The 26,241-nt window shown below is 32.5% G+C and overlaps 1 protein-coding gene across 6 annotated transcripts in view; it reads right to left on the bottom strand.

Annotated features, from left to right (window-relative positions):
* The window catches only part of LOC129002987 (leucine-rich repeat flightless-interacting protein 2), a 63,068-nt gene that overhangs the window by 29,660 nt on the left and 7,167 nt on the right, over positions 1-26,241 (bottom strand). Inside the window, exon 1 of one of the 6 annotated variants that reach the window (XM_054431156.1) lies at positions 24,139-24,157. The exons of 3 other annotated variants lie outside the window; for them this stretch is intronic. Coding sequence is in view for 1 of the 3 variants with exons in the window: in XM_054431152.1 (XP_054287127.1) it covers positions 10,056-10,211 (156 nt within the window). In the remaining 2 variants the exon portion in view is untranslated. Of the gene's footprint in view, positions 1-4,013; positions 4,131-10,055; positions 10,227-24,138; positions 24,158-26,241 lie in introns of those variants that run through there. 2 more of the 6 variants (XM_054431152.1, XM_054431151.1) reach the window with 2 other exon arrangements.

Here is a 26,241-nt window from a genome sequence, read left to right as displayed (position 1 = left end):
GGAATCGAGCATGAATCGTACAAATTCAGCAGCGATTTGATATAGGCTTGTTTAGGCTTTTAAAATATCTAATGGAAATACGCCATTTGAAAACACAGGTGTAAAAGTTGTGATAATTAGGCTACGTACTGAAAATCAGACTGAACACAAAACAATTTGTGTGGATGATTGCTCGTCACGTCAAAGAGTATTTTTAGTTTAAAATTATTAATGTTATAATCGTTCTAATTCGATCAGAGGTCGTTTAGAGATAAACAGTCTATACTCAATACAGTAAACCATTTTCATAAAATTGTATGCATACCTTCGACATGCAATCATAATACACAGGTGTGCAAACAATACTGTAGAGCGTATCAAGAGTGGAAAATTAACAACATCGACAACTTGTAGGAAATTGATAGCTAACAAAATGTACATAAATATATGTATGTACTGTCAAACGGTTGCTAGTGTCTATCTATCGGATCGACTGACTGCTTCTAATGTCAGTAGGATTGTCTGACGATTGCTAAAGTCTATAGGATTGTCTGAATGTTGCTAATGTCTATTATAGGATAGTATGACTGTTGCTGATGTCTATTATAGGATAGTATGACTGTTGCTGATGCCAATATGATTGTCTGATGTTGCTAATGTCTATAGGATTGTCTGAATGTTGCTAATGTCTATTATAGGATAGTATGACTGTTGCTGATGTCTATTATAGGATAGTATGACTGTTGCTGATGCCAATATGATTGTCTGATGTTGCTAATGTCTATAGGATTGTCTGAATGTTGCTAATGTCTATTATAGGATAGTATGACTGTTGCTAATGTCTATTATAGGATAGTATGACTGTTGCTAATGTCTATTATAGGATAGTATGACTGTTGCTGATGCCAATATGATTGTCTGATGTTGCTAATGTCTATAGGATTGTCTGACGATTGCTAAAGTCTATAGGATTGTCTGAATGTTGCTAATGTCTATTATAGGATAGTATGACTGTTGCTGATGTCTATTATAGGATAGTATGACTGTTGCTGATGCCAATATGATTGTCTGATGTTGCTAATGTCTATAGGATTGTCTGAATGTTGCTAATGTCTATTATAGGATGACTGTTGCTAATGTCTATTAGGATAGTATGACTGTTGCTAATGTCTATAGTATTGTCTGACTGTTGCTAATGTCTACAGGATTGTCTGACTGTTGCTAATGTCTATAGGATTGTCTGAATGTTGCTAATGTCTATTATAGGATGACTGTTGCTAATGTCTATTAGGATAGTATGACTGTTGCTAATGTCTATAGTATTGTCTGACTGTTGCTAATGTCTACAGGATTGTCTGACTGTTGCTAATGTCTATAGTATTGTCTGACTGTTGTTAATGTCTATTATAGGATAGTCTGACTTTCTAATGTCTATAGGATTGCCTGACTGTTGTTAATGTATATTATATGATAGTCTGACTGTTGCTAATGTCAATAGGATAGTCTGACTGTTACTAATCTCTATTATATGATAGTATGACTGTTGTTAATGTATATTATATGATTGTCTGACTGTTGTTAATGTCTATTATAGGATAGTATGACTGGTGCTAAAGTCTATTATAGGATAGTCTGACTGGTGCTAAAGTCTATTATAGGATAGTCTGACTGGTGCTAAAGTCTATTATAGGATAGTCTGACTGGTGCTAAAGTCTATTATAGGATAGTCTGACTGGTGCTAAAGTCTATTATAGGACAGTCTGACTGGTGCTAAAGTCTATTATAGGATAGTCTGACTGGTGCTAATGTCTATTATAGGATAGTATGACTGTTGCTGATGTCTATTATAGGATAGTATGACTGTTGCTGATGTCTATTATAGGATAGTATGACTGTTGCTGATGCCAATATGATTGTCTGATGTTGCTAATGTCTATAGGATTGTCTGAATGTTGCTAATGTCTATTATAGGATAGTATGACTGTTGCTGATGTCTATTATAGGATAGTATGACTGTTGCTGATGCCAATATGATTGTCTGATGTTGCTAATGTCTATAGGATTGTCTGAATGTTGCTAATGTCTATTATAGGATGACTGTTGCTAATGTCTATTAGGATAGTATGACTGTTGCTAATGTCTATAGTATTGTCTGACTGTTGCTAATGACTACAGGATTGTCTGACTGTTGCTAATGTCTATAGGATTGTCTGATGTTGCTAATGTCTATAGGATTGTCTGAATGTTGCTAATGTCTATTATAGGATGACTGTTGCTAATGTCTATTAGGATAGTATGACTGTTGCTAATGTCTATAGTATTGTCTGACTGTTGCTAATGACTACAGGATTGTCTGACTGTTGCTAATGTCTATAGGATAGTCTGACTGGTGCTAAAGTCTATTATAGGATAGTCTGACTGGTGCTAATGTCTATTATAGGATAGTCTGACTGTTGCTAATGTCTATTATAGGATAGTATGACTGTTGCTGATGTCTATTATAGGATAGTATGACTGTTGCTGATGCCAATATGATTGTCTGATGTTGCTAATGTCTATAGGATTGTCTGAATGTTGCTAATGTCTATTATAGGATAGTATGACTGTTGCTGATGTCTATTATAGGATAGTATGACTGTTGCTGATGCCAATATGATTGTCTGATGTTGCTAATGTCTATAGGATTGTCTGAATGTTGCTAATGTCTATTATACGATAGTATGACTGTTGATAATGTCTATTATAGGATAGTATGACTGTTGCTAATGTCTATTATAGGATAGTATGACTGTTGCTGATGCCAATATGATTGTCTGATGTTGCTAATGTCTATAGGATTGTCTGACGATTGCTAAAGTCTATAGGATTGTCTGAATGTTGCTAATGTCTATTATAGGATAGTATGACTGTTGCTGATGTCTATTATAGGATAGTATGACTGTTGCTGATGCCAATATGATTGTCTGATGTTGCTAATGTCTATAGGATTGTCTGAATGTTGCTATGTCTATTATAGGATGACTGTTGCTAATGTCTATTAGGATAGTATGACTGTTGCTAATGTCTATAGTATTGTCTGACTGTTGCTAATGACTACAGGATTGTCTGACTGTTGCTAATGTCTATAGGATTGTCTGAATGTTGCTAATGTCTATTATAGGATGACTGTTGCTAATGTCTATTAGGATAGTATGACTGTTGCTAATGTCTATAGTATTGTCTGACTGTTGCTAATGTCTACAGGATTGTCTGACTGTTGCTAATGTCTATAGTATTGTCTGACTGTTGTTAATGTCTATTATAGGATAGTCTGACTTTCTAATGTCTATAGGATTGCCTGACTGTTGTTAATGTATATTATATGATAGTCTGACTGTTGCTAAAGTCTATTATAGGATAGTCTGACTGGTGCTAAAGTCTATTATAGGATAGTCTGACTGGTGCTAAAGTCTATTATAGGATAGTCTGACTGTTGCTAATGTCAATAGGATTGTCTGACTGTTGTTAATGTATATTATATGATAGTCTGACTGTTGCTAATCTCTATTATAGGATAGTCTGACTGTTGCTATTGTCTACAGGTTTGTCTGACAGTAGTTCCTATAGGATTGTCCGTCAGTTGATATTGATAAGGTTCATAGAATCATCTGACGGTGTCTGACAGTATGATAAGAGATTGCACTTAAAGACTGATTACACGTTGCTATTTTACGTTGCAATCCTCAAGTGCGTGACTAACTTTAAAACTAAATAAGATCAATTTGACTAATTTCCCCACTGATGCAAGTAAATTGTGAGTGCTGTCAAAATTGTGACTAAGCCAATACAATTATAACCACCAATATAGAACGTGTAGACACTTAAAGAAGATTTCAGTAATCCAGTATGAGCGTGATTGTATCAAAAAATTAAACTCATCACTCGTTATCATTAACTATAAATACTATTTTTGGCAATATGCGTAGTAATATTTTTACAATCAAGCAAGATCTTGTTAAAACATGACACTACAATCACTCATTTCAGCAAATTACCTATACACTCTTTACACCTTGTTTTATCACTGATTAATTATAAAAAACACACACTGCACAATAACCGCACTTGCACGATCACTTCACTTAACCGGTGCATCTAACTCACGAACTGACTTCACCGACTGACTACTGACTAACTGACTCGGTTCACCCGCATGTACCGACGTACCATGCACCGTGGTGGGGAGGGCGTGGCGTAGGTCTGCTGCAGCGGGGAGCCACAGCTGACAGCAACCGGTTGGCAAGGTCACATGCTACAACCAGTCTTCTGGTAGACGAACCTCGCGAATAACAGTTTCTGGGTTCATATACCATCAGACCGAGTATAAACATGTTTGTAGAGCATGCACGTGGGGAATTGATTGGCCGACAGTTGATTCAGGGGAAGAGTCAACGGTTGTGAAAAATGAAATCAAAGATTTTCCACAGAAATTTTTGTGTTATAACGTCGAAACTCCTACTTAAAGCAAAATATACAACATTTGCAATTGTAGGGAGACAATTAATGCCAGGGTTGTCACCTTAGGTCAGGAAAAAACGGGGCATTGCCTCCATCCCTCCTGGATTAACATAGGTTTAAATACGGGCATAAGGAACCAAAATCGGGACGGGTAGCAACCGATTAATGCTGGGATGCTGCTACCAGTAAAAGGTCGACATGAGAGTAGTAACAAAACAATATCGATGTTTCCTTACAAAAACACCCTTAAATTCCAATAGGGTAGTAAAACGCAAAATAAAAATAAATCTTACATTCTTCTTTGCATCCACTAGAAGATGGATTATGTCACGAAACTCACTTTCAAAATACATGCCTATATAATTTTTCATTTACAATTTAAAGAAGCCGAAACATCCCTAATTTTGTTTAGCCTTGCTCCAGCAAGAAACTTTGACTTCCCTCCTAAATCGTTCAGTATCACGAAAGTCCAGGGAGCGTATGAAAGAACAAGTTCTGTTGTACATGTGGATTTTGAGAAGTCCGTATAAATGGCTAAAATTTTTCGGGAACAAAACTGAAATTCAGTAATGAACTAACACTCGATGCTTTTAAGAACTATTTCTGGTAACAATATCTACAAATGAAAGATGTAGAGAACTCGTACGCTTGAGTTCAAAATTTCCTGACTCGTAAAAAGAAAGAAAAATCTATTTGAGATTCAAAAACAGATTCGATTACGAACTCATGATGGAATAAAACCAACGAAAACTTTGCAACAAATATCCAGCAAGAGCAGTTATCTCCAACAAAAACAATCTCCCTAGTTGATTCAAAAGAAAATATTCAATTCACCAAGACTTGCTCAACGATAATGGGAGCGAAAGATTGGAAATTTCACCAGCTATTTGACTCATTTCGTATAATTTCCAATGAAAACTATAAACCGTTAAGAGTCCAACGGTGCCCAAAAATCGTGAAGAGACTTATATCTACTATCTGATGGAAATGTAAAAACCATTTGTGAAACACTTCGTAAAAAATTTAATTTTATGTAACCTTTTATGTACTGTAACCTAGTTTACAATTAATATTTTAACCCAAAAAGTAAAACCTACGGTAAGAAACCTTTTGTTAATTTGGAATTACAGACGAATCGGTTAAAATTACATATTAGACTAATACTATTAACAATCTTAACATCAAAACTATAATAATAAAACGTAATACGAAAATGATAAAATTATCAATGCACTTGTATCGGTAAGAACATTTTCTAAACAACGTTGTATTCTAAGTGCACGATATATTTTTAATTGATTAAAACAATCTTCAGATTTTGTACAAAACTCACCAACGCCAAAAGTAAACGGCAAACTTACCTGCAAAAAGATGTAACAATTAGACACAAAACATACAAAGTTTTCACTTCACAGACTACTCAGAAAAAGTTAATCAGATTTCCATTGAAATAAATATAACAAATTAATTTGGGATTTTTCTGCCACTCCAAGTACAAAATCTTCAACTGTAAAAAGGACGAAAACTACCAATCAAAGTACCAAAATAATTAAATGGTTATAGAAATTAGTAAGTAAAAATATCACAATCATTTAAACGGAAGGTTTGAGTAAGCTAGCCACCGGCAATTTAAAAGCTTAACAGTATAATCACGTTTCTCGGTAAATAAGTAATTAACAGGTTTTCTCCTTCTCAATAAAAATACCAAGAGTTAAAACACAACAGTGAAGAATTCGACTCATTCAGGATAGCAATGCCAAGGACATGATGTGGTCCTGCCTTCTCCATACCATTGACTTTGGACACTGCTGCAATTATCAATATGCAAGGTTAAGCTTATTCTGGCTATGTACGTATTCGTTGGTTCAAGTGTGTAATTCAATATTTTTATGTAATATCGAGTTTTTCTATACTCTCCGTAACCTTTAATGGTACACTAACGCTTCGATACACAATATTTTTTAAGCTCTACACGATAGTTTTAAATGAAATTATGACACTTGTATATTAAAGGGTAAAAATTGTTTAAATAAATTTTCAAAATCAATCCTCTATAACACCCAAAATGGCCCGATCTTACTGGTTTGCAAACTAATTCAAGTGTTCCAAAAACCTTACACGTTCCAAATTTCACAAAAAAGTCAGCCCACAATTAACTAGAGTTATCGCATTCACGGACACACACGTACAAATTTCATCGAATATTGTATTTGACCTCTGCGAACATCAAAATTAAAAAAATAAATCGGTCCCGGTTCTACAAGTCTTGCCGCGCGGACGGTAATAGATTTATCTTTATTGGGAAATTCGCTGATAAAAAAGAATCGTGTTTAATCAAAGGTAAGCTAAAGAAAAGGCTCTGTACAATAAATGTTTAAATGCATCGAGGTTGCACCACTTCGCTGTACTTCTCAGGATACACAAATTGCGAAACTTTGATTTCTCTACGGAACTCTGTTGTAACAGAATTACTTTGTCTTTTACCGTCGGAAGGAGTCAAGATTTAACATGGACCTTCGCGGGTTCCGTTCCTATTTCACAAGACAGGAGTTCATCCGAAAATACACTGTATAATTTGTTTGCAACGTCCTACCAATTAAACCTACACCTGAGTACTTTAATAGGCCTGTTTAATATATTAGTTTTGAAATAGTAATTCTAATACAAGTATACACTATAAATGAACACTTGGTCAACATAATCGCATTTAGGCATGACCGAATATGAAACACAAATAAATACCCCCGCCACTGCAAACCTGCAGACTAAGCAAATTTCCAATTTTTCTGATTTGATTTGTACCAAAACATTTTCCCAAGTGTACAATGCCGCATGCCTGTAGAGGCTCCGGGGTATCACAGGAATCACCTGGACGCCAGATGGGACATGACGTCACCACCGTTACCGCCACAAGGACGATGACGTAATTGTCTTCTCTCACTCCGACCACTTGTTATGTTAACTACGAGACGAAACTAAGAAATTACGGACATTCATGGGGTAACGTTCCGCTCAAATAAATATCAAATATAATTATTTACAGTTTTTAGACTTCAAATAGAGCTAGACTCAATTTTTAACATGTTTGTTTCAACAGTGTTAAACAAAAATGTCTGAGAAATGTTTCATTTGCTTTTAATTAATGTAGGCCTATAATGTACTGGTGGAGTTAATATATAGTAACAATACAATGTTGTGAGTTTCCGAAAAGTGGGTTAGTTGATTTCAAAAGAAATTCTATACTTCTTCGTCGTTTTCTAAATACATTTATCAAATACACTAAACAGTTTTATTTTACATACAACCGTATATTTTGATGCCAGCGTTAATTTCGTACACGATACGAAGGCGATTATGTACATTTCCGTATGTTATATCATAGCATAGACAAAAATCATAGATAACATATACCCATCTATGGTTATATGTAGTGTATAATACGTTTTTAGTATATTAATTTGGGTGCCTAATTATTATTTAACCAATTTTTTTTCATTATTTTGACTAAAGAGAACGATCTTCGTTACGAACAAGAAAATGTATGACAGTTACAATTACAGAATTAAGGACATATTGTAATATTTCCCCCAATAAAAAGGAAACATGTATTCGAAATCAACGAACCAAAAAGAAACCAATATCAAACATACGTCAAAAAATCATAATTAAAACTTACAGTATACGAATTCAGTAATAGCGATGGTTACTTATTTAAGTTATTATTAAAGCAAGTTATTAGTTAGTATGACCAATGATAATTATATCCTTAGGTTAGTATCCTATGGTTTAGTTGTTGCCGTCAAAAATAGGAAAACATTTTCTCGCTTCTGTCAAAATTGAAATGCAAAAAACGGGAAAGTGTGTCTGCTTATTTGTAGTTTAGAAAAAAACACAATTAAACAATATTTTCAACGACAGTCTACTAATAAATTGTACAATCGCTACACACTAAAGCACAATGTAAAAAATACAACATCTTTAAACAGTCTTTTGTGCCAGATTTATATCTGCCTCGATTCAATTTGTCAACTCCAACGAACCAAAGCAATATTTGGCTAAACAACAGCAAAGACAGCTACTGTACAACATTGCGTGGGGCTGCAAAACGAATACTGTACGTTCAACTCAGAGAGCACAGAATGGGTTCAACTGTACTGTAATTTGAGACTTCTATTAAATAAGTTAGTTAAGTAAATAATTTAGTTAATTAAGTAATTTGGTTTAAGTTCTGTAAACCTATTGCAGCAACAGGCATTGTTCATATTTGTAAATGTTTTAAAAACAAATTTGGCGTTGTATTCATTCATACCGATAGACAAACAGACAAACATTTGAAATTAATATTTTAGGCTTTCCTACGTTGCAAAAACAACAAACATTAGGATAAACTCAAACAATCTGCAGACGAAACTGTTATTTTATTCACATAAGAGATTACTACTTTCGATCGTTCTGGTTTTGCCTAGCGCTAAAACACAATAATGGCTATTGTCTAGTATTTTCTAGTTTTTCTCCTTTCTTCCCAAAAACCTCTAATGTACTCAATAAGTGTGTTTCTCTCTTCTACTTCTATCCCATTCCTTTGAGTGTTTACGTGATTATTTAACGCAACTTAGCTTACAACTCCCAAACATAATGTTTAATAATAACATCCGTTGTTTCGCTACCCTACATTTAATTTTGAAACGGTCCTCTGATTTGATTTTGAAATTGGTAGAATTTTAATTTTTGGAGTTGTTTCCTCGGAGCAGCATCTTCAAAACTGCCCTGGGGCCTCGGGCAGGTCACATTCCAAGCAAGACTGCGCGAACCCCATGATCAAACGTCTGGCACAACTATAGTCTATGTGGTGGAACCTGTCTTCTGACCGTCCGTCTACCTGGTTGTTTGGACTAGGCTTCGTCGTCGTGCATTTCTAGTCCAGGTAGCTAAGACTAGGCTTTAAACCATTGACCAGGTAGACCTCCAGTCGGGAGACAGGTTCCATCTTACAGACTATATAGTCGTGGATAAGGGTTAGTTCCCTGTCTCCAGCTTATTTAATTAATCTAGGTATATGTTGGGACAATAAAAAAGAACCAGTAATACTGTAGGAGCATGGCCTGGTATAGGGGTCTTTTTTACACAATGCTGTGTGTAAATATCGGAAATGCCATCCAAATTGAATATATTTTCATTTAAGAATTTTTTTTTATATTTGTTTGTTAGTGATTTTCAATCAATTTCTTTTGTAACAATGATATTTAAAGTTGTGTCTTGGTAATTAAATTTCCTAACATTTTCAGACCTAAACTTTAAAATCAATACTTCACAGAATGAACGAGATTCCGATCACTGCATTTTGTAGCTTGTAGCAGCTTATACAATGAATTATACTTTGTATTGTTATATTAAACAAGTTTACTGAATATAATTTTTGTACATGCACTTGGATGGTACAAAGCAGGGACTTTATCGCAATTTTAGCTAAATTATTATTATTTTGCAGTTATTGAAGTGTCAACAGAAATCAAGCATTTAAAATCTTAGTAAACTAAACACAAAATACAACTCAAACTTTACCAAAAATCCTCACTTACATGAAAATGTTTACGTGAAGGCACAGTCACATCGCCATCTAGTATACAAGCCCAGGCCGCCCTGTCTCTCATGCTATGTCTCAGTCTTTCATGTTGCCTATCCCACTCATGGAAGTTCCACACATAGTGAATAGCGTTAACCACCAACGCAAACATTTCCCCCCCCCGTCACCAGAAACGCACAATTTTCAGAATGTTTTTAAGAAAAACTTTTGGAATACAGTTTTTGATATATCGATCAGTCTTGAGAATTTGTTGAACAGTCTTGATTGAGTGTCTTCATGTTGATGTCAACGAAACACTGTATTCCATAACACTCACTTAGGGTATCTATTTAATAGAACTAATACTTGTCTAAAGTAATAATAATTAATAGATTTTTGTATAAAATAACTTTTGGGGGAGTACCGCGGTTCAAGAAATCTATATTGTGTTCTACTGGGGCAAAGGCTGGTGGAGTGTTTATGTCAAGGGACCTCTTTCTTCAGACTTTAGGTTCTAATCTTACAAATCACCAATGTTATTTAGGTTTAGCTATTTGTAAATTATAATTGCACCATTTGTAATTGCAGCCTTAAGCAGGTAAGTAAGCTTAAGCTCTCAGTGGCTTCGATTGAGCTATATAAGATCCTCTTTATTAGAAAACAATACTCCCGTCGTACAAACTTGCAGAATAAGCAAATTTTATCTTGTCTCATTGTATTTTAACTCAAATATTCCCATTAACAAGTCACACTTATTCCCCATTTAAATAACAACTTAACGAATACTTAGTTTCGCTGCTACAGGGAAGGGAAACAGTGATTTTTTATAAAAGTTTAAAAATGTAGGCCTATCCACAACCAAGTAAACTACGTAATTTTCCTTTTTCTCCATAAGAATAAAATGAGAATTTTAAGTGTACAGTTACCCTGTAACCTTTAATTGTACAACAATGCTTCAATACAAAATTGGTTGTTATTTTGTGCTCTACATTATGGTTGTACCTTATAAATATTGGGTATTTCCATGTTTTAAAAAGGTAAAAAATTTGAAAACCCCAATTTCAAAAAATTCAAACCTAGGCTATAAACCTTGTTCCCATGACCAGATCTTGCTGGTTTGCGAACCCATTGGAGTTTATTTAGCTGACGATGCTGCATTTACGGCGAAACATGTAGGTTGTTAACCTGACAATCAACATTTGGATTACTTTACGAGTTATTGTAGGTACCATAATTATTAGTACCTAGTTTATTCAGCTCTGCACATTCTTGCCAAATTTCATCAAAATTGGACCAAAACTATCTGAGGTAACTATCGTGAACTATTGTTCACGAACACATTTAAAACATAATCTATCCTATATATTCAGGTATAATCGACTATTTGACAGAGGTATGTAAAACCTATTTTCGTCTGAATTTTAATTTTTTAATCTAGCTGGAGTGATTTCTGTATGGCCCTAATAGTTCAAAAACTCTTGAACACTTACTATAATTTCCTGTCCTTAAAAATGTACTATCTTGTAAAATTTTTAAATCCATATATAAAAACAATTGAACAAATAGTGTTTTTGGCCTCTGAGAACATCAAAATGAAAAGGTGAATCAGTCCCTGGTTTAGGTCTTTCCGTGTCACCTAATTTCTTATTACCGTGGTAATAAGTACTTATTAAAAGTGTTGACGCAAGTACACTCTCTAAAAATATGTAAATAAAGAATATTGTCCATTTTTTATATTATTAGCTTCATCCCTATAGAGAAATTCGCTGAAACTAATAATTATTTTAGGCACAGAATAATGTCATAAATAGAAGAACACCCTCCCCCTCCATTCATTATTAAAACGATAAAACACTTTTTATGGTATAGTCTCTGGATCACTGAGTTTTACAACAAAAGGTTAAAATTACCTGATTGACAGATTGAATTAGCTTGACAGATACAGGTAATGTCAACCTTTTGTTGATAAAATACTTCTTTCAAGAGGCGGTTCAATCTATTTTACTACACCTATAATCATAAAAATTTTTACAAGTCACCTTTGACGCTAGACACAAGAACAAACAGGGTTACAGTAATTTTGACATGTGACATTACAACACCAGACAAAGCAGAAGATATTTGACACCTCTGCATCAAGTTTCACAACACATGGTCTGTTCTCATCCCTGTCCCTGTCCTTGGGTGTTAGATTCCAATACCACAAGACTGGTTGAAAAAAAGAGAATGACCTTTTGATATTTGCACTACCTAACAGCTGTTCATTCTGCAGTTTGTATACAATTAACTGTATCTGAGAACTAATAAAAGTGAAAAACTGAAATAAAGTAAAACTATCCTTTTAGCCAATACTATTGAAATATATTCCAATTAAGGTACTATAAGTTAATTTAACAAACAATGGGATGGTAAAAATTGTCATTTTGTTTTTTGCCACAGCAAACCTGAAGACTAAGTGAATTTCCATTTACCTGGTTGGATAACATTCAAATTTTCCCTTAAATTATAACTCGTTTTATTTCCGATAATATAATATATAATATAACGATTTAGTTCCTACAACAATAATATCAGTGAGTACTTAGATTTTATGTTAAGGGGAGGTAATAAAGTATATATATATTTTTAATAAAATTATAATAGCTTAGTTTGAAATAATAAAAGTAAAACAGGTTAATATATGTTCATAAGAATAACATGGGAATTTTTAAGTTAAAGTGTTTAGGGATTTACTCAGTAACCTTTAGGCGTACAACAACGTATATCTACTATTTATTTTTATTCCACAAAATAGTTAGTAGGCTTAAACAAATTGCAAAAGTTTTTTTTTTTTTTTAAGTTAGAAAAACAAACTTATATTCCATAAGTTTGAATAGTCCAATCATGCTGGTTGGCAAACTGGTTAGAATAAATGTATATTTACAGGTTTGAGCAGAATTTCATCAAAATCGGATGATTTTTACTCGTGTTATTGTGCTACGAGCATGTCATATGAATTTGAGCGAATGGTGCTTGTGGGCTCTAAGGACATCAAAACGTTAAAGTAAATCGGTTTCCGGATCTATACCAGGTATCCATCGGTAGGTCTTACCATAATGCTAACGGTAAAAATTAAATCCCTTTAAAGGAAATTCTATAAAAGATTAGTTACAATCCAAAGAGTATCATGATCGTTTAAAAAAGATGTGAATTAATTTCTTCACTAGTTTAAAGTTGTTTAAAACTTTCCCTTGAAATGTTCGGAAGGAACTAAACTAGTCGTCATACCAACCACTGTGGTTGGATAAGGTAATCATTTTATTTTATCAATATTTTTGGATTTATATAATAATTTACACTTATAATCAAATAGGTAAATTGTAAAAGACATTGTCAATCACACTTCTACAGAGGTGGTCCAAACTACTACATATGTATAACCATTTAGCCTAGCAAGCTTTGTAACACAGGTAGGAGAAGTGTTGGAATGTGTGTGGCACTAACCCAAGTGTTGACAACATGGACCACTCACTAGCATATATCGTTTCTTCCCCTTACTCACTCATTCATTGTATTTTATAATCTTTGAGCAAATTTCCCAATAGGGAAGAAGCTATTTTAGATTCATTCAATACATTTTTTCAAACTCTTTCTCATAAAAAAACTTTTAAGTAAGCATACAAGTGTTAAAAGGAAAATGCTGAAAATGTTTCTGATGTTTCCCATATAGCTTATGGGGAATCAGCTTTTACCATTGGACTCATAGTAAAACCTAGTAAAAATGTATGAAATTTGTAACGTGTAAACCTACATTTATCTAAGCATTCTGCGAACCAGAATGATCGGACTATGGGAACGGGGTTTTATGGGGTAAAAATGGGGTTTACCCATTTGTGACCCTCGAAACATAAAACTTGACAATTTCTGTCCAAACTACAGGGTTTTCATAAAATAATGGTGGGGTTTAATTATTAAATAAAAATAAAACGAGAAAGGATACTAAAAATCTACTATCTTTGTTGGATTCCTGACATCATAAAGATTTTATACATAACTAATAAACTTAAACATGGTCACCATTTCTTGCATTACAGATGTCCAGACGATGATCAAGTACAGCCCGTTTATTGTGCAGCATGTATTTTTCTTACATCAGAATATACAATTAATTCCTGTACATATTTAGTAGTGTCAAAATCCGTTAGGTCTAAATATTTCTGTATAGAAAATAGCCAAAATAAATCTGATAAATTTAGAGCTCAGCCTCTACAAGACAAGATACTGCAGATTGTACACTTTAAGTTTTGCTTTGTGAAATAATTTTGGAGGCTGGATGAGGTATGATGTCGGCCAAAACATACTTAAGCCAAGCCATTGGCCTTCTATTAATGAATGTGTTATAGCTGATATTTGATACTGTTACAAACACATGCTATGATAGTAAGCCACCTTTCCATTTAATACAACCAACACCAATAATTATATGTGTTTGCAGTTCTTTGTTCTATATTTCATACGTATACAACAAGTAGAGAGAATGGATTTCATAGTTTGTTAAATTTTTATCATTATCTCATTACAATACTAACATTTCGTAAGCTCAAGGAATTATCATTTTTAACCGACTTCCCCACTACCAACAAAGGAGGAGGTTCTCAATTTGTTTGTGGCGATGTTTTTTTTTTCTATGTATGTTCACCAATTTCTCTGTGATTCTTTTACCGATCAGTGTGGTTCCACCACCAAAATAACCAGGAGGATTTCTATTTGGTACCTTATATATTATGTTTAAGTATAATATTTGTTTCGGTGAAATATTCTGAAAACCTTAAATATTCAACATTTGTTTTGTTTACATTTGTGCAGATTGTTTACATTTGTGCAGAGAAGGCAATAAAAATAATAATAACATTCCTACAGCTGTTAGTTGAAACCATTTAATTGAAGCCACAGACAATTCTTCATAAAACAGTTGCTTCATACTGATCAATAAACTATTTCTTGCCATGGAGCCTTTGAATTACATTGAGAAAAATGCATTTTGTTTTGGTTACTATAAAAAATGTATTTTAACGTTTGACCTGATTTGTGTATACAGTAATTCTGTTATTAGTATTGAATATTCTGGCTTACAAAAACATATATGTTTCAGTGAATAGCTGTATGATATTGACAAATAAAGGTGTATTGTGAAAACCAAAGCATTCGTAAAACAGGTCTAAATATAAATTAAATGCAATTATTCCTTACACAACCTAAGAAGTGTGACAGTGCATAATCGTCAATTGTCTTAAAAGTGATAAATATTTTAATTACTAAACATGCATTTGCAGATGTGGAATGTTTATTGGTATTCTCTACCCAGTTACTATATCATATCAATACTATTATGCCTGCTTCGGAAAGTCCTAGAGGAAGATGATTTGCAATTTCGACTAGGCTATATCTTGATCAAACAAAACCACCTACATGGCTTGCACCACTTTTACCTGAACCAATCTTTCATATACATATTTCATTTGCAGATGTGGAATGTTTATTAATATTCTCTACCCAGTTACTATATCATATCAATACTATTATGCCTGCTTCGGAAAGTCCTAGAGGAAGATGATTTGCAATTTCGACTAGGCTATATCTTGAGCAAAGAAAATCCCCTACATGACTTACACCACTTTAAGCTGAACCAATCTTTTATATAATATTTTCCAAAGGTACTATACGTGTTAACGACCAATTTTCCACTTTTGAGAGATTTTTTAGTGCTGGTAGCTGAGGAATAACTTTCATTCCAAAAGGCTTGAGACGTTACTGTATTTCTTTTTATAATGTAGAAGTACACCGATTGCAGGAAACGATGATGTCTGACATGTCAATGTATCTAGAAAAGACAATTAGTTTTTCATTAGGCCTAATGTAATGGACAACTCTTTCTTTCTTAAGGAATATCTAAAAATGTTTATTTTCATACCCATTGATTATGTAACCTGAACAGGTGACTCAAGCAGTTTTAAAATAATGATTGTTCCGTGGAACTTTTGATTGTGTCAAACAGTTTTGCTTATCAAAAATCCTCAAGTAATTAATATATAAAAATTATACAGTCACTAAAAATCATGAAATAATTTATTTTTGTAAAAAAATACAACCGACTTCAAACGCTCTAAAAAGAATGAAATAATTTCAATAAAGTAAACTTTTGTATTAGGCAAGCTCACGTATTTCAAGTCGGCGCGGCTCAAACTGCAAATATGATTGAAACTAAATATTGTGTGTGTATTTTGAAAATTAATAAACTGTAGCTGGATAACATAAATATATAAAAAAAACATACTGAACTGTTTTGTTTATATATTAAAGGAAATATCTTCTTGGATTTTATGTTTAGGCCTACTTCAGAATAAATGCATTATGAAAATAACACACACAAATGTTCTATATGAATAGGAAAATAATTTAGTTTGATATTATGATAGGGAAAAGAAGCTAGTTTAGTATTAAAACGTTACTTTTCCAATTAAGAAACATTTAAATGCGTTATACGCTTTTTAAAGATACTCGTTAATACCACTATAATGCCGATCTCTGATTACGGTAATAAAATAACACTTAACGCATAACTATGAAAAAGACATGCAGATTAACACCTTTAGTTATATATAGTCACCTGCAATATGGACACCCTCTTTCAATTTTGTATCAAAAATCATCATAGAGCCGCGCCGACTTAAAATACGAGAGCTTGCCTAATACAAAAGTTTACTTTATTGAAATTATTTCATTCTTTTTAGAGCGTTTGAAGTCGGTTGTATTTTTTTACAAAAATAAATTATGTTTTGGTGGTAAAATCATAACATTTTTGATATTTTTTGTTTTTCCCTCGAAAACTTTCAATTAGAAGCAATAATATCTAATATTACAATTATTTCAACCGTTTTAGAGAATTTCCCATATAGGGAATAAGCTAATACCGTAGATCTCATGGTAAGACCTAGACCCGGGACCGATATACTTTTTAGTTTTGAGATTCCCAGAGGATAAAAACATTATCCTTTCAAATTCATATACATGTCCCCTAGTGCTAACTCAAGCAAAAAGATTTGATTTTGATTAAATTTGGTACAAACATGTTTAAGCCTATGTTTATTCAAAAAAGTTTGCAAACCTGCATGATCACACAAAGGGAAGGGGTGAAAATTGGGTTTTCCAAATTTTTAACATAAAAACAAAAAAATTCAACTTCTTCCAAACCTTTTTGTAGAGCTTAAGAAAACTAATATTTAGTACTCTAAAGGGTTGTTAATAAGGAGAAAATTGCATTTAAAATTCCTATGTTTTTCTTATGGAAAATACGTGAACTGTTGTAGTTACTTTATGAACCAATTTTGATCAAATTTGGAAAATGTATTTACGATGTATTTTTATGTGGGCTATTTATGATATTTTAGTCATATAATGAGGAAAATGAAATTCGCTTATTCTGCAGGTTTGCTGTGGCGGGGGTATATTTATAAATTAGTAAAAGATTAAAATTTCCAACAACCTCTCTAACAACCATCTCACCAATAAACTGTTTCTTCTAAAACAAAAATCGGTTCATCTAATTAACCACAAGACATAAATTTCACAGGAGCGTATGCAATCAGGAGAACAAAGACGGACGAGAGGAAAGACTAGACCAGTCTACATTCCACGGTCTATAGACGCTCAAAGCTATTATGGAGGAAAGGGGTGGTTATTTCTGTAACTGTCGATGCAACCATCTTGGAGATGCAACTCCGACTAACTCGCTTTACTTTTGAAAAACCATCGGTTTCCACAGATAAAAAATGTTCTTCTTGTGAAAAAAGATTATCAAATGCATATGTTGGGGTTGATAGAGTGATTGATTTTATTCTTAGGGTAAAAATAATCAGCTGGAGACAATCAGCTGGATAAGGACAAACTGTACATTTTTCACCTGTGAAAATCGTCAGCTGATTAAGTTTATAAGTCATTGGTTTGCTTGCAGTGCCGATCCTATCTCTTTAGACGTTGTGGCACAATCTGTTTACAATTAACATTCGTTTTATATATAAAAACATATTTTAGTTGATAACTGGAAAATAGTTTTGGATAAAGTTGTAATTTTACAGTTTGTTAGAATCACCGTCCCTTTAAAATGATACTGTTTGACATAAGATGATATTTGGCATTTTTTTGTTTTGACTATGTTTAACTATTTTTTAAACTAACCTTGATTTAAAATAATCTGAATTTGATGGAATTTGGTAAAATGTGAAAACCTACATTTATTTGAAAGATTCCGCAAACCATCATGATCGGACAATGGGAGTTTCTTTTTTCCCATTTTTTACCGTAAAACATAAAATTTTACAATTTCTTTCAGGACTAGTACGCTAGAGTAAAAAAAAAACAAATACAGTAATTAAGTATATTGATGTTGTTGTGCACTTATTGATTATGGAGAAAATTCCAAAAGACTGTAACCGTAATTAAAAACCGGGTTTGCTACTACAAGTACTCATTTGACCTAATGATATTTATGGAATAAATTTGTCATGTTAAAGAAAGTCTCCTGTTGAAAATGCAATCAGAAAAAATAAATTGGCTTAGTCTGCTGGTTTGCTGCTATAAGGGTATCTTAGGTACAACTTGAGGAGGGCTCTAAACCTCTTGAGTCACTGTACATCTATCATTAGCTAAAAGCTAAATCAATTTAGAGGTTAACTGTAAGAAAGGACCATGAGGTCCTAAGTTTGTCTCAATAAAGAAAGATTTTCATTTAATTTCAAAAACCATTGCTGATTAGCAGGATTCGGACCATGAACTCTCAGCCATAAGTTCCAAGTTTTAGTCACTAGACCAGACGTACTTAAATCTTTGAATGGTAGAGATTGTCTAAACATTGTTAATCCAAACGTTATTTCCTATAGTTACTATACAGTAGTTTAATTAAACTCTAATGAAGTAACGGAAATGACTTGAACACAGTCTAAACTAAAAGTTTTATAGTAACAACTAAATACTGATTTGTTTAAAGTAAATTTTTAGTAGCAAGTTTACTTTGTTTGAGAGTATTTTGTGGACCTTTGTGTAATATTTTTTATGTTTTAAGTACAGTACATTTAAATCTGATAAGGAACCTGAAACATTGGTTTGTCTAATTGCGGTGGAGGATGCCTGTTTTATTCTAAAAATTACAGCTTCGATCAATCAATTATTTTTGAATTATTATAAATAAACATTAAAATTGAAGAGTGTACATGTATAGGAATATACAGGAGTGTTTTTTATTTCATATTAATTCGGAAAAACTTTATTTTCTACTGTTATAGGCCAAAATATATTTATGAAGACAACTTTCTTAAAAGATTTAAAGAAATTAAATTTTAAAAATTATAAAGTAGTTTTTAGCAACTGGCATTTTTTTTTTTTTTTACAAAAACCTTTAACTTTTAGAAATGATTTTGAAAACAAGTAAATCTAGTTAATGTTTAAAATAGCAGCAAAAATAATTCACTGAAAATATCTAATATATCAACAGCAAAAATTTTACTTATGTACATCCAATAATCCCACCACTAAATGCTTTAGAACTAATCACAATTACAGTATTATATATAGTTTTCACAGATAAAAATCTAAATATTTCAACACTATTTTTAAAGAATACGATTGCGGGTCGCGGCACAACACTGATCACTGTTTAAACCTTCTGGAGACCGAGAACGAAGAACGCGAGATTAGAACTGAAGACACGTGGAAACATTCAGTCACAACAGAGGGACAAAACACAAAAATACACACTCTCACACATACACACTACACACACTAACACATGCTACTTGCAGGTATTAATACTGAACGCTCTGTTAGAAAGACGGTTGACTCATTCCATCTCATAAGAACCAGAAATACTTTGTGTCTCATTATTAGATGTGAAAACAACATTTTTGTTAGAAATCTGGCAAAACTCCATTTTGCAGGTTGCTTATCCAGGGTTTATTTGATTCCATAAATAATACGTCAAAAATACTGAAGCAAACATACAAGTTGTTAGTTCTTCACATTAATCACTTTAAAATTGAAGATATTCACAGATAAGAGAAAATAAAAGTGTTTCCTCGAATAAATAATGATATAGGCCTGCCTATTGAATAATAAATTATATTTTTAGCAAATTTCCCCTGTAGGGAAGAAGCTTTTGTTATCATAGGTGGCATTGACTAGACCTAGACCCGGGACAAATTTCCTTTTTCATTTTGATGTTCGATTAAAGAAAAACACTATTCGTTCAAATTTTTATATCCATCTATACATTAATCGGCAAGCATGTTTCTTTAAATCCTTTTTTCTCAGCTGGTGTGCATCACAGGGAAAATCTACGCATACTGTTAGAAAGATATTTGCCTGTAGATGTGCAAAATCCCTATAGATTAAAATAGGCCAAAAAATAAGCACAAAAAATGAATTTACAATTTTCAAAAAATTAACATGGGCTTTATGCGTTGCCATGCTAGTGATGAAATAACAACTAAATATAAACAGAAAATCAAAACAAATGAAAGAAATTCCAATCACATGCTATGAAAATACAGAAGTTTGCACTTTTGGTCGAGTTTTCGACCACGAGGTGACCACTATCAATACTTACACACAATAGTGGTTTACTCTGTACCTAACATCATCTTTTTTACCCACCCTACTCAACAGATTTTTACGATTTATTTGTCATTAAGCTTATGATCTAGCAAAGTGACAAATGGTAACTGAAACGGGGAGGATTTCTTTTAGATCTTTATCCCCCAAGAGTTTGATTTATTTCTAATGTTTGCTAACAGAGATCTAGTGATTCTGACCAACTTTCTTAATAGTGTGCTTAAAGTAAATTTTAATTTAACAGATGACCGTTCAGTTAAATGTTTGAGTCAGATTGGAAACAAGAGAAGAAACAGTTTATGAAAATGAACAGCTGGGTCTAGTTTTCAACCATTAAAAAGCTAGTGACTTTTCCCAGAATCAAACCGGTGACCTTTTGATTGTGAGGCGAGCACTATAACCACTCGGCTACCCATCCAATTTTAACCAGGCTAATTTTATTATGATTGTAGCCTGATCAAAACAAAAAAGTAAATCGGTCCTGGGTCTAGTAGGTCTTACCGTATGACCTACGGTAATAGCTTATTCTCTTAGAAATTTGCTTGTGAGCCAATACAATAACAAACATAAATTAAAAACTTCACAAACATACAAAAAGAGTTATCTTTTGAACAGACTCCAATAAAAATGTCATCGCTAGTCAGATCTGATCTTCAATTAGATATGCACAATTCATAGGTAGGCCTACTTCCGATTCCACGGAACAGTATGTTCCGTTCCACAAACTGCAATGCTCTATAAACATGCCTAACTGTTCTACATGTAGATAATTGTTGTCCTTGACTTATTAACCTGCTAATGATAGTGCTGTGGTTACTGGAACTCTAATCTCTATAAGCACCCCCACCAAAGCAAACCTGTAGACTAAGCGAATTTCCATTTTCTTTATTTAAGTTTCAGAATAGTTAGTTTTTTTTCAGAATTACGTTTTAAAAACGTTTTTATGCCCAGTGACTATGTACCAAGTTTTGTTGCTCTATTGTCATTTTGGAATATTTAACTGTTTTGGGACTTCTTTCTAGCCTGTATTATAAATACCGGTACCGTAAATATATATATGAATGTGAACAGATGGTGTTTGTGGCTTCTGGGAACATCAAAATTAAAAAGTAAACAGGTCCTAGGTCTAGGTCTTACCGTGCTATGGTAATAGCTTATTCCCTGAATGGAAAAATCGCTAAAAGGTGTATGTCGTTTTGTAATACAAAAACCACCAAATAAAATTTAAGAAACTTAGCACAAAAATAATCTATGTATTTATGATTACTATAGGCCTGATCCGCCTTGCTATCACTGCAGGTTTTGGACTGAGATAGAGTTTTAGGAGTAAATACTGATTGGTCACCAAGGTACAAAATTAAAACCACTAATTTAAACTAGGGATTAATGTCAAACAGATGTCTGGATAAAACAAAGTCCCTAATAATGGGGTGCAGATTAAAAAGGTTCACTGTAGGAAAAGATTTATAAAACGCTTGGCTTACATGATGACAAAGTTCAATCAACTAATTAGTACTTATGTAATTAATTTTTTAATAATAATTAGTAAATGACATTCAAAACTTATGGATGTTAAAAGTTAGTTTATGTTATTTTATGCATAAGAGAAAGAAACTATGTTAAGTTCCTGATAATCATTTTTACACAATTATTCAACTCAGTCCTAATCGAAACTTATCTTTTTCACTTGATGAATTTTCTTTGTTGGATAAAATACAACCAGTTAAATAAAAGCTTAAGAATAAATTTCCTGCATCTAGAAAAAATACTTTAAAATAATATCCAACTGATTCAAAGTAATATGTAATGATTGTTTAACATTTTAATCAATTAATTCAATTCTACACATATGAGGAGAGCCTTACAGTTTTAGACTGCACCAAGTCTTACAGTGGAGTATAATAACAGCATCAGCAGTTTTGAAGGAGTCTCCAAAAAAGCCTTTGATTATATTGCTTAGAATCCAGATTTTGTTCTAAACCGTTTTGTTTGTAGATTATTAATTGATAATTTTAAATTATATTATTTTATCCTATATTTGGGATTTATTAGTTAGTTTTAAACACATTCAGTAAGAAAATAATAATTGTAACAAATAAAAGCACTTAAAAATTACATATAATTTCAGGGACTTGTTGAACATTAATCCGATAAAAAATATGACAATCAAGACAAATTATTTGAATCCAGCCTCAACAATAAAACTTAGTTAATAATTCCCCTGTTACGCCTGTACTTTATTTATCTTACAGAAAGTATTGTGTGTTTAACTTAGGATTAGTGAAATAGTTTTCCAGAGTAACTATGCAATAAAAATGTATTCTAAAAACAAAATGTTAGAGCATTCACAACATCAGTGACATTTTTTATAGAATTGTGAGAAAAAATTATAATTCAAAATATTTTTTACAGTACCAATTTACTTTTACAACTTTTACTTTTACCAACTTACATTATCGTTTACATTTTCATTGTATAGAGTTGTGAGTGGTTTAGTTTTGGCTAAACGGGACTGTAAACTAAAAAAATTAATTTGGTATTTTTTATTTTTATTTTTATATTTTTTTAATAAATTTTTAATTTTCTTTTGAGTTATTTTGTTTGCAAATTTTAGGGATTAAGGCATGTCCTCCTCTAATACAAGGCCAAGTAAAGAAAAAAAGTGGCAATGTCACACTCCCAGCCTACCAAAACAGCTGTTGCACTAATTAATTTTTTTAACAGCTGTCTATGCAATGTTTAAGTTTACATGTTTGTTCCTTCTGTTATTTCCATGGAAAAAGGCCGGCCACACACCATAGCCACGGTCTTGTATAAGAGGAGGCTATGATTAAGGATTATTTATTCACCTAAAAAAATAGAAATACCAAAAAGTGTTAATGGTGAGACATTGCTGTATAATAGTAAGCTATTTCAAAAAGTTCAAATACCAAATTCCATTAAGTATTGAACCCCTAATATCAGACCTCGAAATTTCCGGTCCTCGGTTTATCCGGTCACTTCCCAGAATCAATACCAAAAATATTTCCCACAGCTGTACACGTAGTCTCCATTATTTGAGCATTCTCACGGTTTATCTGTTTCCTGTTCAATACATTTTTAATGGGTTCACTACTCTGTTGAGCTAGTAGATTCCCAAAAGAGACTTAGCCACTTCTTTTAACCAATCACAAGTTGTTATTAGACACAAATTATCGTTTTAATGGTTGGTTTATCAGGCAAAAATGTTACCCGGCCCAAGGGCTCGGTCTCACGTAGGCCAGATATGAGGGGTTTTACTGTAGTCTTTAGCTGTGTACATTCATTCAACATCAATTTTAGGTCACTGCAATTTTAGGTTAGACTCAATTTGATTTTCTAATTTCACTAATAATTCTCTCCAAACCATTCAATTTACACTAACGTCTAATAGTATTATGAGGTTGATACGTACATCTAGAACTTATTAAAGTACTTACATTCTTCTTCAAACTAAAGCGTAAATTTGTTAAGTGTGAAGCATACAACAGACTACCACAAATAACACTAAAACACAGTCACTGTTGAGATTTTAAATGACAGTAAATGACAGCTAGAGAGCTGATGGACTATTTGGCCACAAAAAGTGCACTCTGCTTATCAACAGATAACATTGAGGTTAGGGACACTTCCGACTGCTGCATGCGGTTGAGGTTTGTTAATGTTGAGATAAAATATAAAAAATAAATAGCCTATTTTAGAACTACGTAAAAAGCGCTACTGAGAAAATAACATAAATTATCACTCAACAATTTTCTTAACATTGTCAGCTTTATTTTCTATTTAAATAACATTAAATATGGACATAACAATACTAAGGTTTAGTATGATGTAAATAGATTTTATTAAATGTTAACGAACTAACAGGCAATTTGCAACAGTTTATGAAGGGTACAGTACCTAACGTGGGTATTTAATTTTTTTTTTTTACTTTTCTCTGTAAGACATAAGACATAAGACATATTTTATTTACACAATACGTTCTTTATAAAGTACATTTCATACATAAGAACAGGTGTTTCGTCATAGTGATGTATTTTATAGTAAAATTAATAGTTAAAATAATTAAAATAAACTCATGTAGGATATCAGAGAATTTTTATCTACATTATAGGGTTCTCCAAAAATTCGTCAAGTGAATAGTAGGCTTTCTCAATTAATTTATCTTTTATTTTATCTTTGAATTGAGTAGCATTTAAATTTTTAAGATACAGGGGTAATTCATTGTACAATCTAAGTCCCATATATTGAGGGCTGTTCCTAAAAGTCGTCAATTTGTGATGTGGTAATCTGAAATTATATTTATTCCTTGTATTATAATTATGTGTAAATTTGACTACATCTGACAAATTTTCCTTAGTGTTATGTATCCAATTTAGAATTTCATTTATGTATAATCCAATAATGGTGTGAATTCTAAGATTTTTAAACAGGTTTTTACATGATTTTCTCCTTCTTGATTTGGTTAAGATCCTAATAATTTTTTTCTGTAAAATTAGTAGGGATTTGACTTCTGTTGACACTCCCCACAGTATGATTCCATACCTCAAGATGGATTCAACGTATCCATAGTAAACTGTGATACATGTATCCTGAGGTACACAGTTTATCAGGTGAAAGAAAGCAAAAGAAATAGATCTTAGTTTGCCTTTCATCTTATCTATGTGAATCTTCCAATTAATATGAGTATCAAGCAATACACCCAAAAATCTATGAGATTCTACTAAATTTGGAATTTTATCAAGAATTACATTGTTTTTTAAAGAAAATTTAATTATATGAGTTTTGTCAATATTCAGCTTTAAACCATTATCTGTAAACCAATTTTTCATACAATCCAAAGTGTTTTCTATTGATACAATTAAGTTATTTACTGAATCCTCTCTTATGATTGCTGTTGTATCATCAGCAAATAAGATTAAATCTCTGCCAATAGCTTTTGGAAGGTCATTAATAAAGATCAGGAAAAACAGAGGGCCCAATATTGACCCTTGAGGTACACCATAATTAGATAAATTCCAGTTTGACATATGTTTCACACCGTTTTTGGTCACTATTGTTCTATACTTTCTGTTCTGTAAATAAGAGTCTAATAAAGAAAAACTTTTACCCTTTATACCGTAGTCTTTTAATTTAGAAAGCAAAATTGAATGATCCACACAATCAAAGGCTTTAGACAGGTCACAGAAAACACCAGCAGTAGTTTCAGACCTGTCCAAAGCCTTTGTAACATCATTAATAAATTCAATCAGTGCACTGTTGGTGCTGAATGTCTTTCTAAACCCAAACTGTTTTTCATAAAACAAATCATTGCTGTTAAAATAGTTTACTAGCCGGAAATTGATAACTTTTTCAAATATCTTTGAAAAATTACTTAAGACAGATATTGGGCGGTAGTTATTTATATCGGTTCTAGCCCCTTTTTTGTATATCGGAGTAATATGAGAGTATTTCAATTTTTCCGGGAAAATACCACATTCAAAACATTTATTAATTATATCTGAGAGGGGTTCAGCAATTTTATTTGCTACTGCTTTGATGAG

This window comes from Macrosteles quadrilineatus, unplaced genomic scaffold, assembly GCF_028750875.1.
Source record: "Macrosteles quadrilineatus isolate MER2022 unplaced genomic scaffold, UCM_ALF_1.0 Scaffold_9__3_contigs__length_116548681, whole genome shotgun sequence".
Lineage (NCBI taxonomy): Eukaryota > Metazoa > Arthropoda > Insecta > Hemiptera > Cicadellidae > Macrosteles > Macrosteles quadrilineatus.
The sequence above is the reverse complement of the archived record's forward strand: the minus strand, read 5'-3'. Positions and strand labels throughout refer to the sequence as shown.